This window comes from Centroberyx gerrardi, chromosome 17 (genome assembly GCF_048128805.1).
Source record: "Centroberyx gerrardi isolate f3 chromosome 17, fCenGer3.hap1.cur.20231027, whole genome shotgun sequence".
NCBI classification, from domain to species: Eukaryota; Metazoa; Chordata; class Actinopteri; order Beryciformes; family Berycidae; genus Centroberyx; species Centroberyx gerrardi.
This window is the reverse complement of record NC_136013.1, coordinates 10,669,295-10,686,360: the sequence shown is the minus strand read 5'-3', so window position 1 is coordinate 10,686,360 and position 17,066 is coordinate 10,669,295. Positions and strand designations below refer to the sequence as shown.

Genomic DNA, 17,066 nt, shown 5'->3' with positions numbered 1-17,066 from the left:
TGTTTATACTCCTTGCTCTATTATGTCATTAGTGTGTGTGCATAAGTGTATTTCTGTGAGTCTCTGTGGGCGTTTGTGTATGTCAGTGTGGGCGTGTACACATTTTTGGCAGATTAGCAGGAGAATCACTGTCATATCTTATTTTCATTTCTGACAGTGGTAATGATTAATGGCGGTTGTGGTGTGTTTAGACTTTTTACCTCTATATTTCTCACTTGACACGGAAGTCTCAATTGGTTACGGTATAAACTAACTCGACTGGTCTCGGCCATATGTGTTTAGACAATTACTCACGAGTGCTTCACTTGCCACGTTCAAAATCAGACGCCACATTAACAGCGCTGCGTTTTGCTCTCATGTATTAATGAAACAGTTTGATTACAGTGTTTTGACTTATTGCCAGCTGCTTTAGTGCATTAGTCCCTTTCTCTTCATCTTTGATTATAGTGGCATTGTTGATTGTGTGCTAGGGGGGGAAACGGGGAGTGGAGCTCTCTGCCTTGCCTGGAGAATGTAAGCAGGCCAAGGACCCTCGCAGCGCCTGTGGACTCTTACAGATGTCACTCTCACGTTTCCAGCATACTCATATGGTCTCCCTCTCTCTCTCTCTCTCTCTCTCTCTCTGTCTCATTCTCTCTCTCCCTCCCTCTCCTCCCTCCCCTCCTCCCCCTCCTTCCTGCTCTCTCCGCTCCTGGTTTGCGGTTTGGATGGGGAATGTGGATGGATGGATGGACGGATGGATGAATGGATGGATCCCTCGCTCGCTTTCTCTCTTCTCAAACCTCAGAACCCAGCTTCCTGGAGAGACCATGATGACGCCACCTCCACACACTCAGCCGGCACACCAGGGCCCTCCAGCGGGGGACACGCTTCACAGAGCGGTGACAACAGCAGTGAACAAGGTGAGCCAGCAAACACACAGGCATGCGCACGCACACACACACACACACACATACACATGCATACACTTGTGCACACGAGCACTACCACGTACACACACACACATATATACAGGCACGGATCCATGAGGGATGTATTAATCATCATGTATGGGCAGAGTTGCCAACACTCCACTTTAGCTCTGTCTAATATGAGAACTGCAGTGAATAGATGGCACATCTCCCTTGCTATAGAAACACTTTCCAGTCTTTCCTTTTGCACATTGGATTATCCTGTTTTTTGACTGGCATCCATGTAAACACATAGTCACACTTAAAAGCGAACATGCTTATCCACTGTTACACTCACACCCAAATACAAGCAACATCCACTGTAATACAGCAGCCTATTAAAGGGGTTTCGAAATTGCAGCTATTTAGAGGTGGAGTTGAACAACATGCTTGGAAAAGCCGGTGATTAATAGTATATTTCTGCCAGTTCTTGCTAACATTTAAAACATATTAACTTTGCTAGCGCAACAGCCCCTAATTATGTCTCAGTGAGGCTTGTGTTTTTATCTAGTATTCGACCTGCCAGACAGTAATAATGCAATTCAAAACAAAAATATTTGCACTTATTACAGTTAGTTGCAGGTCACAGCAATCCGCACTGTGATTTGTTACAGTCCATATATATTTTTACACGCATATTATATATAATACCATTTGGTATTATCTGAATTTAGACATGAGCACATACATCAACACTTTGTGATGTAAAAACTCCTTAATGAATAACACAGTTATTAAAAGTTGAAACTACTTCCTAAACTAAGAGAACATAGTTGATGAGCTCTTGGCTTTTCCTTTCTCGTCTTCCTCTTGTTTTGAATGCACCAAGATCTCCTTTCCCTGGCGGCAGAGTGTGTGTTTGTGGGTGTCTTTCTGTATTTGTGTGTGCCCTCTGGCAGTGTCCAGGGTTTTGCATGAAATTTCATCACACTGTATACATACACACACACACACACACACGCACTTCGACACACACATATACCGTCTCGCTCACCAACTGGAGGCGCTTGTTGTGTCCAGCCGAGGCTATCGTTTTGCCGATAAGTGATCAAATGTATCGATGGGATGTGTGCTCTGTGGTGGAGCTGTTTTAATCATCTTCTCCTCCTCAGTCAGGAGCAGCAGTTGTAGCTTCTGGACCATTACTGACCACAGGCTGAGGGCCGCAGCAGACCTCTGTGGTCGGCCGTGTCAGGACTAGTTGGATCACAGGCTGTTCTCAGGCTAGTCGGATCGGGGAAGGCAATGATTGCTAGGCCATGGCTAAGCAAATGCGTGTGTGGGCATAATGAATGAATGTAATAATAACGTGATACTTTATTGATCCCCATAGGGAAATTCTCTTTCCGCTTGCCCGCCTCCAAAGAGAGCAAATCACAGGGTCAGATACAGAACAGGGATTCAGTGTCTTGCTCACAGGACACTTCAGCAAAGGCAGATGCTTTGCAGAAACAGCGCTTGCACCCGTGCTGTCCTGTTCAAATAGGTTCTCTCTAACCGCTAGGCCGCCTCCTGCTGCAGGTGTGTGCATGCCTGCTATCAGGGTGAAGCAAAACTCATCCCATACTGCCATTGTTTTACAGATGTATCAGTTATATTTTCTGATATGCAAACAATAATAACAAAAAACACTTGCTGACGGCAGGTCAGAAGACAGAGCACAGGTAGAGTTTTTGCAGCATTCTCATCCTCTATGCCCGCAAAGACGTTCGCATGGGAGACGAAGATTGCAGGAAAAAGAGAGAGAGGAGGAGGGGGGGATGAGAGAAAGAAATGCACTGCCTATTGATTATCTTACACACATAAGTACAAGTGACCTGTAATCCACAGAGCACTTATCGACTCCTCTCCCCACCGTATCCAGTAACAGCGGATCAATACGGGCCAAAGACAGTTACGGTACAGCACAGTGCGCTGGGCCAAGATAGACCTGGACTAGATCAGGGCCAGAGCCGGGCCTGACCTACGCTGAAGAGGGCTAAATGCTACATCCACCATCCAGCTCCAAGCCTTTCGTGAACAAAAAGAAAAAAACACTCAGACAAAAGGAAAAGTAGGAATACAAAGGCACACAGAGGAGAGGCAGGGATTTAAAAGAAGGTGAGGGGAGAGCCAGTGAACAACAGAGGTGAAAGAGCAGAGAAGGTGAAAAAGTAGGCAGAGAGAGAAAAGAGAGAGAGGGGGGAAAAAACGAGAGAGAAAGAGAGAGGGCAGCTGATTTAATGGTCTAATGAGGCCGTCCTCCAGCCAGTTGTTTTGTGTGAGGCGTGCTCTGACCTTTCGCTCCGCTCGGGAGCCCCGCCGCCTCATTTTTCACATTCTTGCAATTACGTTAACGCTTGAAGCGCTCGCTGACTCCCGACTCTGGCCCTTCCATTCTGACAGAGCCTACCCTCCCCAACCTCTCCACCTTTCCCTCCTCTCCTCCGCTCCTCCACTCCACTCCATGCATGAACTCGCCTCCTATCTCAATACATTTCCACATAAAATGTGTAGTCCACACTCTCAAGCCCACAGAGAAAATGTGAAATGTGTGCTTCACTTCAGTAATGGGGTCTTTAACAGCTTGGCCCCTGTTAAAAGGGGTGACGATGTGGATCAGTTGAGGTAGACGGAATAGATGGGAGAGAGCGAGAGAGTGAGAGAAAGAGAGCGAGAAAGAGTGTGTGAAACACACAGAGAGAGCTTTTTGGTTTTCAACTGGCAATAAAATAAAACAACAAACACAGATCAACTTTTTTTACGCCATTTTGAAAGGCGTGCATATTTGCATGCATGTGGCTTGAAATCCATTTAGCTCAAGAATGGATCCAAAAGCATTACCGCGCTGACTTTGTGATTCCAGTCCATTTCTCCCAAAAGGTTGAAACATTTCTGCCTCTGACTGAATCCAAGTGGGTTGGTTTGCGAGTGAAAACTTTTGTTTCCCCCTCCATGGTAGGTCTGCCGATGTTTGGCTGTCGTTAGGGAATGTACAGTAGAATAAAGTACAGTATAGCACACATACCTTTCACGCTAAAGTATGTACAGTGCATGCAGGGCTTGAGATGGTCGCTATGAGCAAAATTCACATCCACAATCTCCAGCTCGTATCTCGGCATCGAGCATTGCTCTGAACCTGTGCCAAAAAACAATTTAACCAGTGAGAAAATATGTGTAGCCCCTCTTGCGGAATAATTTATTGTCAAGCAGTAAAGCAAGGTGAAGCATGCTCATAGCTGTCAGTAGAGATTGCCAGTTAAGGTTTTGACACATATGAAAAGGGTTTCAGTACAATACTTAGATCTGCTAACTCTCCCCACCCGCCTCCTTAACAGACCTTTTTTTTTCTCTTTCTTAGAATTTCTCTCCAAAAAAAAAGAAAATATGAATTATCACCCTCAGGGCAAATTCTGCACTCTCACTTACTGACTCTTAGAAAGTGACTCCCTATGTTCGGGCTAGATAAACAGATAGCAGCAGTTAGGGGAGGTGGTTCAGAAGGTATTCTGGGGAGGTTGTGCAGCTCACCAACACACAATAACTTAATTGGCTCTGATCGCACAGCTTTTTGATTAACAGTCTTTTGGATTTCTCCCAAGCTTATCTAGATACATCAGAAACAGGAGTTAAATTTGATGAATGTGCCTGCCTTAAGATAGCACTCGATTCCAAGCAGGTGTCCATAATATGTTGAACACCCAAAGTGTGATTGAGCAGTGTGATGAAATAGGCTGCACTTCTTGCCCACCTCAAACACAGCAGAGTCAATTGCATTCACTCAAGTACAGTAGATCCTTTACACTGATTCAGCACGGTAGGTAATGTTTCTCCCTCTTGCTCTAAGTGTATATGTGTGTTTGTGTGTGTGTGTGTGTGTCTGTCTGTCTGTGTGTGTGCATGCCTCAACTTCAGTCCGCTCTTGTAATTATTAGCTATGCATGAAAACCAAATCCACGCTGACATCTTGAGTGGTGAGCAAAGGGCCTTTCTGTACGATTCCCCCATTCTAGATGGAAAAGGCTCAACAGAAGAGAGGAGAAAGCATTTTGTACATTTTCTCAGCAATTGAACAATCTCCATGCTCTGCGGATAGACAGACTCCCCAGAGAGACTGAGAGAGGCAGAGATGGAGAGAAAGAGAGGAAGAGAAAGAGAGATTGAGTGTTTGGCTCCAAGGGAGCATGCTGGGCTTGATGGTGTTGTGGTACGTTTGTGTGTGTGTGCGTGCACGTGTGTGTGCGTGGGGAGTGTGGTGAGCTCCCTTGGCCCTGGCCAGGGGCCCCACTCAGCAAGGTCTTTGTGGTTGAGCTCACTAGAGGGGGGTCATTCCTGGTGGGGACACGACTCCCTGCTCCAGCGCGAACAAGGCCTGTTGAATCTGGCATTTTCCGGACCTTTGGCTTTGCTGTTTTGTTTTGTTTTTTCTCCAAAAGCTTGGGCACAACTGCACTGAGGGCTCAAGGAGACCCAGAAAACTGAGGGAAGAGAAAGAGACATGGGAAAAAAACATGTAACCACAACAGAAAGAACACCAGAGTCTCGGCTAAAACGCAAGATGGAAGCCTTGTTGCGTGTTAGCAGGCTGCTCTTGCCCCAGAGTGATCAGCGAGGTGTGTCTGTGTGTACATATACAGTATATATATATATATATGTGTGTCTATGTGTGTGTGTGTGTGCGTGCGTGCGTGCACATGCATGCATGTGTGTGTGTTAGCTGGCTGCCTCTGAGTGCCTGTTAGAGTTTAATTTAGTGTAGTAATTAAAGCTGAACACTGGCCCATAAACAACAGATAAACAATAAAGCAGACCCAGGCCCTGCTGTTTCATGGCTCTCACTCCCAGCTGTTGGAGCACTGATAATTTTTACACAGTGCCCCCACCTCACCGCAACACAATGCTGAAGCAACAAGGGTGTGTGCGTGCGTGTATGTGTGTAGGTATTGTAAATGTGTGCATGGATATATTTTTATGTGTGCGGCAGTCACTGTGTGGCCCAACATTGAACTAGAAAGGCAAAAGAAACACATAAACACACAGGGTATTTCCGCCTCCCCTCTCAAAACAAAACAGAGAGAAAGAGAACACCACAGTGAAGCAATAGGGAAGGTTAAGAGGAGCAGCTGCCTCAGCAGCTACTTACAAAACCAGTTAAATGGCAACATTGATCACATAAAACAATAAACCAAGTGCTGTTATCACGTGTCTTCAGCCTATAGCTTCCACTGATGCATGTCAGTGTATGCGGAAGCGAACGACACTCAAACAGAAAACAAGACAAAGATATATCTCTCTAATGAGGATAACAATGCTACACTGTTTCCCAATAGTGTGAGCATTTTTAACCTTGTCACTACATGTCAGCCCCATGCTAGTCAGGTGTCTATGTGCCTGTTGTGAAAACAGTACAGTGTGTGTGTGTGTGTGTGTGTGTCTGACGGTTTGTTGGGAAGGGGCAGGGCCATTGTTGAAAGCTGAGAAGAGTTGCTGTGGAGGGGGAGAAAACACGGTACGGAGGGGATACTTTCATGATCCCATTAGCATAAGAGAGGCTAAATTATTCATGTGGAGTGCTTAATCTATGGGGAAAAGTATAGTTAATGCACATAGTTTTAAAATGGATCTCACTCTGGCTCTGCTCTAAGACCAGATTCTTGCTGGATTCAGCATTCGCGGGCATTTACGGGAACAGGCTGTCACTCTCCCTTGCATACACACACACACCCATAGACATGCTATGTGTGGGCATATGTGCACACTTGCGTAAGCGCTGCTGCACTTCAAGCCGTTTCAAGGGGCTCTGCTCTCAGGCTCATCCTCTCTCTCTCTCTCTCTCTTTAAGTCTTTCATTCTCTTTCTCTCCCTCTCTCTCCATTTATTCCTCCATCTCTTTCCCTCTCTTTCTCCCAGCCCCCCCCCCCCCCCCCCCCCCCCCCCCCCTCTCTCTCTTACTGTCTCCCTCACTCTCTTCCTCTCACTCACCCCCTCTCTCTCTCAGTACCGCAGACTACCTGGCCCTCATCCAAAAGGTGATTAAAGAGAATGATCAGCTCCCTCAGCTCCCTCCTTCCTTCCTTCCTTCCGCTCTCTCTTCTCTTCTCTTTCTCTATCTCTCCTTTGTCTTTCTCCTGACCCTGTGTAACATTCTCAGCCTATAGATATATACCATGAGGAAAAACAAACAAACAAACAAAAAAACATGTGAAAACAGTGAAAGAAAAAGCGTAAAAGGATGATGAATGCCAGTAAAATCAACTCCACTTCCAGTAACGTATTCCTTTACCCACAACATCACCACCACTCTATCCCATCCCATCTACGCTGCACCTCAAGCTCTCTCTTTCCCTCTCCTCCTCTCATCCTATCCTCCCTTTCCTTATTTCTTAGATGCTCCTCAGGCTGTCTCCAGCTCTCTCTCTCTCTCTCTCTCTCTCTCTCTCTCTCTCTCTCCCTCTCCCTTCTTCTTCTCTCTCTCTGGCCAGAGCTAAGTCCCTCTGGTCCATAATCATGAACAGGCCCCCGGCCCGACCCGGCCCAGCCCAGCCTGGCCTAGCTTGGCCAGGAACTGGGTCCTACACAGCAGGAAAGGCACATTAACTGGGTCAGCCTAATGTGCAAACTAATGTTTGCAGAACATAGGGAAAAAATTACCCAGATTATTCTGACAGCAGCTGAGGAGAATGTCTGTTTTGCGCCATTAGGGGAAAGCTTTGGGGAGAAGTTTTTTCTTTCTTTTCTTCTCTTTCCTTTCTGTCTTTCTCTGAGTAGTAGATGAAGACCAGCTTCTCTGGAAGTGAGCGGAGCGTAATTAAAAAGCAGAAAGGAAACGGTGTGGAGGGGGGGGGGGGGGGGGCAGGAAAGTAATCATGATTGAACTATATGGGGCAGAGTGACTTTTTCTCTCTTTCACCTCATGGCTTGGGCCAAAAACAAAGAGGTGGAGAGCTGTGCGGTTGTATCAGTCATTATACGGCGGGGTTATACTCCCATGTTCCATTGTTGATTACTCCAGTGCATGTGGTGGTGATGAGGAGTGCGCAGGGGTCTGATGTAATATGGCTAAAAGGGATTTGAGCGCGTGCCCCGAAGGGCATTGCCACGTCCATTAATGCTGCTGCCGCTGTATTTTTGCGAGGAGGACAGCGCTTGTGTTCTTTAAAGGGATAGTGTTTTCCCAGGAAATTTTCTGTCTTGTTTTAGCTGGCTAGCCTGAAGGGGGTCAGCCAAGAAGTCAACCTTAAGAGGTGATAATCCAATTTCTCTAGTCTTCACCAGATTTGTTTTCCTCTGTCTGGCCGTGTGTTTGTGTGTGTGTTTATACAGAGCGTGCATGTGCGTGTGCATGTGTGTGTGTGTGTGTGCGTGTGTGTAAAAGACAGAGAATGGGACACGGAGGCAGCGAGATGCCACCACTTTCTTCTGTGTCCGACCCCAGGCCCCATTCGAGATCAGAGAGAGGTTAGGAAGGGCAAGTCTGTCAAAGGCACACCTGCAGGGAAACTCCAAAACCCCTGACTGCCAGCTTACCCAGGCCCGTTTAAGGTGTGCTTATTTGGAGTTTAACCCTGACTCCAAATGTCCCTTCCCTCTCTGCCCCTTTGTGTTTGACCAATGGGCCTTGCGCTCTTTTACTTTCCTCCCTTTCTTCTGCCTCCCTTGGCTCTTTAATCCCTCCCCACCCCCCAGCCTCCCAGTTCTCCTCCTCCTAATGTCCAAACCCCACATCACAGCAAAAGGTCCCTCCCAAAACGACGGCACGCAGTTGAGTGGGGTAGCTTAGCAAGGCCAGCAATAGCTTGTTCACTTGCTGTGTGGTTTGCTCTTGTGTAAGCGAGGGTTTACACACGAAAGCATATTTGGAACTGAGCAGAGCAGCTATACCCTACAGGTAGTGCTTTAACCATGCTGCCACCGTCCAAGAGAGTGGGAGGATGATAAAGGAAGTGTGTTACAATCCGAGTTCTTCCTCTCTGCCGCTGATTTTCACGCGCACATCTTTCACGTTTATGCAAAGCTTTTGAGGGCATTATGCAAGATAAGCTCATTTTCTAGTCTGATTCCCACTCTAGTACATGCTTTAATGACTCTTAAAGCTAAGGGCTGCTTTTTTGGGTATAATAGCAGTCCCCCTGTCTCTCAGTTTCCACGTAGCCAGAGTGCTTTTTCCACACCTGATCACTTTTGTTCACCCATTTTATGGCTATTGGGGAGCAGGAGGAGGTGAGTGATTTGACAGTGGTTAGTGCCATAAGCCCTAATGTTTATTGGAAGCAAGCGTCTAATAATTTTTGATTACCCCAGAGGAAGTATTAGCCATGTTAGTCAGCAAGGATAATTTCTTATTTACATGCCCCAAGCAGTGAGCACTCTTAAGGAACACTGGGGCTAAATGCGCAACAAAACGAATCAAACATGCCAAACGAGACGCTCCATCCTGGCTGGCTGCGGGGCTGAAGCTGAGAAAACCTTCATTATGCATTTACCATAATTCATTTAGAGGGTTATCAATTTCCAGAATACAGAGGAGATGTTTGGAGGGGGAAGCAAGAACACCATATCAAACGAGGGAAGAGAAAAAGGGAAGAGAAAAAGGGAAGAGAGCGGGCGAGATGAAAAGGAACAAGATATTCAAGGATAGCTCAGTGCCTGGTTTTTAAAAGGTTGTTCCAATTACACAGTTTTCCATGTTCTGAGGCAGAACATGCATGTTAAATGCTGCAATCTCTTCTCTTTTACCAGTGTCACGCTCCGCCCCCTAAAAAGCAGAAGCTGATTTCCCTTTAATGAAAGCCGTTTGGCTCAGGAATTCTCTTCTCTACCATTTTTGTTGTGATTGAGGCTGCCCAGAGATGTTCTAGTTCAAATATTGTCTTTCTGTTCATTTAGGGTTGCTCTTTGTTTGGCTTCTGCCCTGCTTACTCAAGGGTTTCTTGTCTCTGTTTGTCTCTCAGTGTAGATTTCAGGACAGTTACTAGATGTTTTCATTTTTCTCTCCTGGCAACACATGCTGAGGGAAAAAAAAAAGACCCTTAAAAGCATCTTTCCCTCCGCCATCAGGCAAGGATGACTAAGGCCCCATTAGAACAATTGGAGGAAACTTAGGCAGAGGGGAGTGTTTAAAGGAATGAAAGCAGCAAGAAAACACCACTATCTTCTGATAACCAGTCCTTTCTTTCATTATCTAAACACAAAAGCCTCCACCTTGGAAAAATCGCACTCACTCTATAGCTTCATTCAAAAATAAAACAATGAAACGGAGAGGTAGAAAAGGAAAGAGACAAAAAAAAAACATTTAACATTTTCCAAAGTGAGGGGGAAAGCTGCATTGTTTAGTACAAATGCTTACTCCCTGGGATGCAGTCCTTAGACAACTGAGTGTCTGCAGGAGACATCTGTGAAGCCTGACCTTGTGACCCCGGAAAGAATGCTCTTAAGGTGGGGGGGAAACTGCCTTTACCACTGCATCATGGCCTACAGGACAGCCCAGCAGCAGCACAACAAACACGACCACTACAGAAAATAACAACAGAGAAACAGTCGATGAAAAAAAATGAGAATGAGATGAAAAAAAAAAAATGTGGAGAGAGAGAGAGAGAGAAAAAGAGATAGATAGAGAGAGATAGAGAGTGAAAGAGAGAGAGAAAGAAAGAGATGGGGTGGGGGTGGGGGGGGGGGGGGGGGGGGGGGGGGGCAGATAACACAGAACAAGTACAGAAACCACAGACGGACTTGGTCTGGATTGTGCCTCACAGGCCTGGCTGTCTCTTACTCCTTTGGCCCCCCATGAGATCGTTTTCATCCTTTATGAGTCAAAAGGAAGCCCAGTTGAAAATGAAAGGTTACACAAGCCAGAGCCCGAGCCCTCGGAGTGAGAGAGGAGAAGATCCCCGCTGCAAGGGCCCTGCTGCTATTCAAAGCACCTGCCATTGTGTGGGCGCCCATCCAGGCCCATTGTTGTGCAGAAATTAGTCGTGCTCCCTTTGGCTCCCTTTGGCTCCCTTCGGCTCCAGAGGCATGCGGCAGACCCCCTTGTTGTTTTGGGTTCAGATACGTGGTTGGATAGATGCGTGGCCCCGGCTACCATCACCACTGGCTGTGGCCCTTTGCCCTCTCTCCCACAACACAGCATCTCTCTGTTTTTTCTCATCCGCTCTCTGTTGTTCACTTCTCAAGAACACTCTTGCGGGCCAACATTCCCATATAGTTTTCTCTTTCTCTCTTTTTTACTCCCACTCTCCTTTCTCCTGACTCCAGTGGTGTATATGCTTATTGTTTCTTTGGAGCACCCTCATTATACCCATGGTTAGATTTTAAGGGCTTCTCTCTTTGATTTTGGTCTCGTGGGGAGTGAGTGGTGGGCTGGTGGGAGCTGTGGGGCTCGCCCTGCTCTCCGGGCTCCCCAGCCAGCGTCTCGCAGAGTGGGCTTGAGGGTATTGTTGGGTTGGGCACCGCTGCAGAAGCACTGGTGCTACTGCTAGTGCAGGGGGTGGATGTGAGGGGAAAATTGAAAAGTCAATAATGAAGGCCGCACAAAAAAAGAAAAGACAGGGTGAAACAAAAGGAGATGGAGAGCTTCAAAAAGCTGAGAGCTATAGAGCACTGCTAATTAATAGCATCAGAGGAAGAGAGAGTTTTTTTCTTTCTTCTGGAACTTTAATGCAGCATATTAACTTGCAAGGCAACACGATTAAGAGCTCACATTGTGAGTCAGGTCCATCACACTGCTAGCCCAAACTACAGTAACCTTGTTATACCAGGGAGGTTTGGTAATGTTTCAGTAGCTAGCTGGTAAATTCTCATTTAGAAAATAAAAACACTGGAAACAATAGGATTCTATTATTGTCAGTAGGCATGTGTGTGTATATTTGCATGCATTTGTTTCTCTCACCTTCTAGCCTTATTCCACAATAGATTGCCCCAGAACATGAGGGTGTGTCTGTGTGTGAATTCTCACTCCCTTTTTTCACCCAGCTAATCAAAAGGAAAGGTCCAGGAATGTGATGGAATACCTATTTTGGTAGGTCAGCAAGGCAGAGTGGCAGTAATTTGAACCCAGGGCTTTGGCAATTTGTATTTTTCACAGCAGTAATAGGCTTCTCTCTCACTATTCTTGCCATAGCAATTTCCACTGCCAACAGCTGTCAAGCCCCTAAAATCAAAATTAGTGCCATGGAATTGGGCCTTAATGAAATGACCTGCTGGATTTACCTTAAGGAGCAGGGCAGACAGTCAATACAAGGCTCGTCAAAACCTCCTCTGCATGCCGCAGTCCCATTAACGAAAGGAAATAGTCTCCAGTAAATGTATTAAGCACTACTTCCACCTTCTAATTATATTTTTTCCCTCTCCCTTCATAATTCATTCACTCTTTCATCAATTCTTTATACCGAAAAGGCCTCTTTGAAACTGCTCTTCTGTCTTTATGGGGTCACCTATTGTCTCTCAGTGTGTATTACTGGAACGCTTGATGAGGGCTACGTGTCGGGAGTTAGTGTTGTATTTTGGGGATAAATTTAGTGTCTCAACACGGCTAGGGCCATAAAGATATATTTTATGTGCGGAGCGCTGTCACAGCAGACATACAACACTATTTCCATAATATCATACAGAATAATGGAGCATTAAGGGTTACAAAGTGGAATCCTAAGCTTCATAAACCCAGAACTCTGGACTCGGGTTCTTCCCCCCACCTCTGCTGCCTATAGACAGAGGTGAATGTGTGCCAAGGCCCAATGGAGGACACTGGGCCCTGGTTATTGACTTGTAAAGGAGCCGGTAGGTGAGGGGTCTTGACAAGACATGAGCGGCTGACTCTCTTGTAAAGCTGTATCTGATTTCTCTGCTAGTTGGCTCCCCTGAGAGAGCCGCTCTACCCTCTGTTGATCAGACTCTCACTCACAGTTGTATGGAAAAACGGAGCGATAAAAAGAATGAAAGAGTAGTTTTGTGAGAGGAGACGCTCTCGTTCTGTATGCCGTGATTCCCTGTTAGGGTTGAGAATGAGAGCGAGGGAGGAGGGAGAAGGAGACGAAGGAATCAGCTTCCAGGTGAATAGTTGTATCTATTAGTGCATGTATGTCAGTATGCCAGAATATGCTTGAGTAACACTTCTGCGAATGGATGTTTTGATGTTTTGGTGAGCAGTGTAACATGTACTCTTGTGACAATTGCACTGTATATAAGGGCATCTGCATTTGTGGAGGTGTGATAACATAAGAATAACAGGGAAGCGTATCAGCAAGAGGGCAGACAAAGCAACTATCTACTAAGCAAGCTCCTCACTCCTCACAGACCTGACTAATTTATGAGGGTAAACTGTGCTGACAGAGAGAGAGAGAGAGAGAGAGAGAGAGAGAGAGAGAGAGAGAGAGAGATGCAGGTGGAGGGAGGAAGTTTTCATTGACTCTCCAGAGCAGGCCCAGCCAAAGCCCAGGGGGGGATTCCTCTCAGTTTGAACTTTATCAGGGGCTACGCTTAATCAATACGCTATCGGAAAAAGAATTAATTACTAAAGCAGAATAAAACAGCTGCATTTTAAACCGAGGATTCATCAATTCTGTAATCTCTCGGTTACAGCTCAGGTGCCAGGAGGATCATTTCAACTCCATGTAATGAGGAACTGTGGGAGTTTACCCAACCCTCCGCCGCCCTCCTCCCCCACCTCCCCCTTTCTGACGACCCCCCCCCCCCCCTCCAACTCCCCACCCTTGTCTCAAACCCACATTTTCGTTTCTTCCACCTCTGGTCCAACTGGTGAGGAATTAACAATTGCCTTCCTCTTCAGCTGTTTGTCATCTACCTACTTCTCTCTCTTTCTTTCTCTCTTTCTCTCTCTCTTCTTTCACTCTCCGTTTCCCCTTACCCCTTGCCCCATCCTAAATAGACTAACTGTACTCCCCTCTCTAACCCCCATACCCGAAACCCCCCTCCATCCCACCACATTCCCTTCCCACCAAATTCCTGTCTTCACGGGGATGGGACGAAGGGGTATTAAAGTGGAAATCTCCGGTGCGAAAGCTGACTGGAACGGGACGTTCCCGCTGCTGCAGCCATTGAGCCGGACATTCCTCCACCCAGGCAGGGACACCACTGGTATTGGGAAAGAGGGGGCGTAAGGGACGGGGGAGGCTGGTGTAGGGTGAAAAAAACACAGCGCCCAACCAGTTTAAAAAAAATATTTTGGTGTATAGAATCAATGGAGTGTGACAATCAAAGAAGAGGGGAATGGACGGCGTATGGTGAACACATTTAGATAGAGGGGGGCGGAGAGGGCACATGGGGAATACCCCTGGTGTCAAAATAACCTTGGCAAGGCCCCACTGTCACTGTCATCCACCCCGCACAGCCCTTGACCCCAGCCCAGGGCCTGTAAACGGACTGTCCTTGACTCCCCATAATGGGGGATTTCAAGGCAGGTTGAGAAGGGGTTATGGGTGATGAATTGGGTTTTTAGTGAGCTCATTAGGAAGCCAAACAGAGTTTAGACTGGCGGAGCAGGGCAACGGCGCAGTAATCAGTTCTGCTCGCTTTGTTCCCTGCCTCCAGGACATTTGTGTGAAAAAAAGAGAGAAAAGAGAAAAAAACTTCATGGCAGTCGGCTGATGAGAGGGCTGCTGAGCAGAGGCTACAATCTGATGGTTGACTTGTTGATTTATAAACCTTTTAATCCATTTACTCTCCCATCCCCCAGCTGTGTCTAGAACCCCCCATTTCTGTTAACCCCCACTTTGATGCCACTGTCCATCGGGTGTGGCAAACAGGCACGTCTGTAATAACTCCAAGTTATCCTGCTCTCTCAGCACAAGCTCAGTGGGTTTGTTTGTTTGACTCTGAGGTGTAATTGAGGGTAGAGAATCACTGCTGATGCTGTTATCATACGTTGCCTCAAACAGTGTAAGCTGTTCTGAATCACAAAACCACACTCTGTTGAGACTGGCAACCTGCATACTGCTGCAGCCGATCCACTCTTCCTGGTGGTTTGGGTAGAAGACTTTGATATACAATAGTTCCTAGCAGGGATTATAAAGCCATACCGCCACTAGCAGACAGATCCATATGATGCCCCTGCATGCTCTCCCTCTCTTTGTTTTCTTTTTCTCCATCTCCTCTCCCTGTTCACTCCTTTCACAACTTGTAGAGGAGCAATTGCCTCGTTTTTAGAGAGTAAAAAGCAGTGGAAGCAGTTTGTTTTACCGATGTTCATGCTTGTTCCAATTCAACATGGCCCCTTTTGCTTTTGGGAAATATCTATTCTTTAATATATAATGCGGTATCAGACCCTACGACTTTGGTATGCTGCTCTGAGGGCACCAGCCCGTGTTATTTTGTTTTATTATCATAAAAACGTTGGACGGAGTAGTGTTGATATATGTGATTTTAACCACTAAGATAAAGAATAGCTCCATTGTACCATATTTATCTCAGGGAAGAAGAAAAGGACAGAGTCTGGATGGAGAGAAGCAAGGTTTGGACAGGTACATTGGCATGTTTCTAAATCTGTCTTTTAAGAAATAAGGGATGAACCTAGATAACCTATGGGACCAATTAGCCCCATTTGATTTGGAGTCTGAGGGAAGAGGAGTGCTGGTTTGTTCTGCAGTGTTAGGGGGAGCGGGGTGGAGTTGTCAGGGAGGCAGAGAGTGTGAAATGTCTGGTGGAGACCCAAAGCCCTTCATTAGCCACTGATCCCTGTCTGCTGAGTGAGGGGCAGTCATGGGCATCACAACTCCCTTTTAGTTCCCCCAAAAAGAGCAGGGGGGGTGGAGGGTAGCTCCCCCATCCCCTGCAATTTAGCCCTTTGCCATTCATGCAAATTGGGTCCTGACATCTGCAACAGCCTGCCTCCTTTCTTTTATACATCTTTATTCCATCTCTTTTCTTTGGATCTTTTTTCCCTCCCCAAATAATGATCCGTTTAGATGGCAAGGCCTTGCTTCAGCTGGCATGCATTCTTCTCCACATACTCCACATCTGTGAAAAAGTAGCACTTTTGCGTATGTCATGCAAAAGTGTAATTACTGATATAGATTTTTTTTTTATCCATGTTGTTATTAGTATATGTCGTCAACATTCTGTTAATAAAGCTATTATTAAATAAGAAGTGAAAGTGCCCCTTGGAGTCTTCTGACATAAAGACTTTGGTATGGTGACTTATTAAATTATCAAGTGATGAACCAACTAATAAGAAGTTGAGGCTGACTGGGAGAGAGCACTAGAAGAATCAAGATCACAGAAGGCAGGAGCACTCAAAGGGCCTATTTATGATGTAATGGGATAATTGTTGTTACAGGTAGCAGGTTAATTACACCAGTAATTATCTCAGTCCAAAGCCTTTGATAATGTGAATACTGGATGCCCCCCCCCCGCTAAATTTCAGATTATTGGCAGATGATAATCTCATGGGACTGAAAGATCCAGGGAGTTCTAGGCAGGAACCCAGGAGGAAAGGCAGAAACCAGGCAACCTGCCCCCCTCCCCTCCCCCTCCCCCTCCCCCTCCCTCCCTCTCCTTCTGGAAGAACTACTCTTCTTTGGCTCCAGGGGAGAAGCTGAGAGGGGAGGGTGGCTTTGCTCCAGCCCTTATTTTGGGTTAAAAGGTAAAATAGCCCAACTGGCTGTTAAAAACAAGTTTTACCTCTGCTCCGCCCCCCACCCGCCCCCTCCACCTCTCCCTCCTCCCTCCACTCCAACCCAGCCCTCTAGAGTGGTGGGGATGTGCACAGTGGGGTCATCGCCGGGCCTGTGAGAGGAGAGAGGCCTTGTATCGGTGGAGAGGCGATAGTTATCTCCGGCATTCCTGGGTTGACAGAGAGATATCTGCCTGATGGCAGGGTTAGGGTGCTGAGAGAAGGGGCGGAGAAGGGAGGGAGGGAAGGAGGTAGAGGAGTTGTTGAGCAAGTACCCATCCACCCCCCTTGCCACCTCCCTCCCTCCTTCCCTCCCTGCCTTTCTTACTGCCTGACTGCCTCGCTTCCCCACATGCAGAAAAAAAACATCTAATTAGAAGCTCTTATTCCACTTCATTTAAGGGAACACTTAATGATGTGTTTTTGGGGGGAGACAACTACACATTACTTCTCATGCAAAAGGAACCACTCAGTCATAGCACCCAGGATGCAGATGCAGCTGTGTTGAGATG

At 46.6% G+C, this 17,066-nt stretch overlaps 1 protein-coding gene across 6 annotated transcripts in view; it reads left to right on the top strand.

Annotated features, from left to right (window-relative positions):
• meis2a (Meis homeobox 2a) overlaps positions 1 to 17,066 on the top strand; it is an 83,401-nt gene that overhangs the window by 12,318 nt on the left and 54,017 nt on the right. For all 6 annotated transcript variants that reach the window (XM_071902188.2, XM_071902189.2, XM_071902187.2 and 3 more), the window contains exon 7: positions 788 to 902. In XM_071902188.2, the coding sequence (XP_071758289.1) occupies positions 788 to 902 (115 nt within the window). The remainder of the gene's footprint in view (positions 1 to 787; positions 903 to 17,066) is intronic.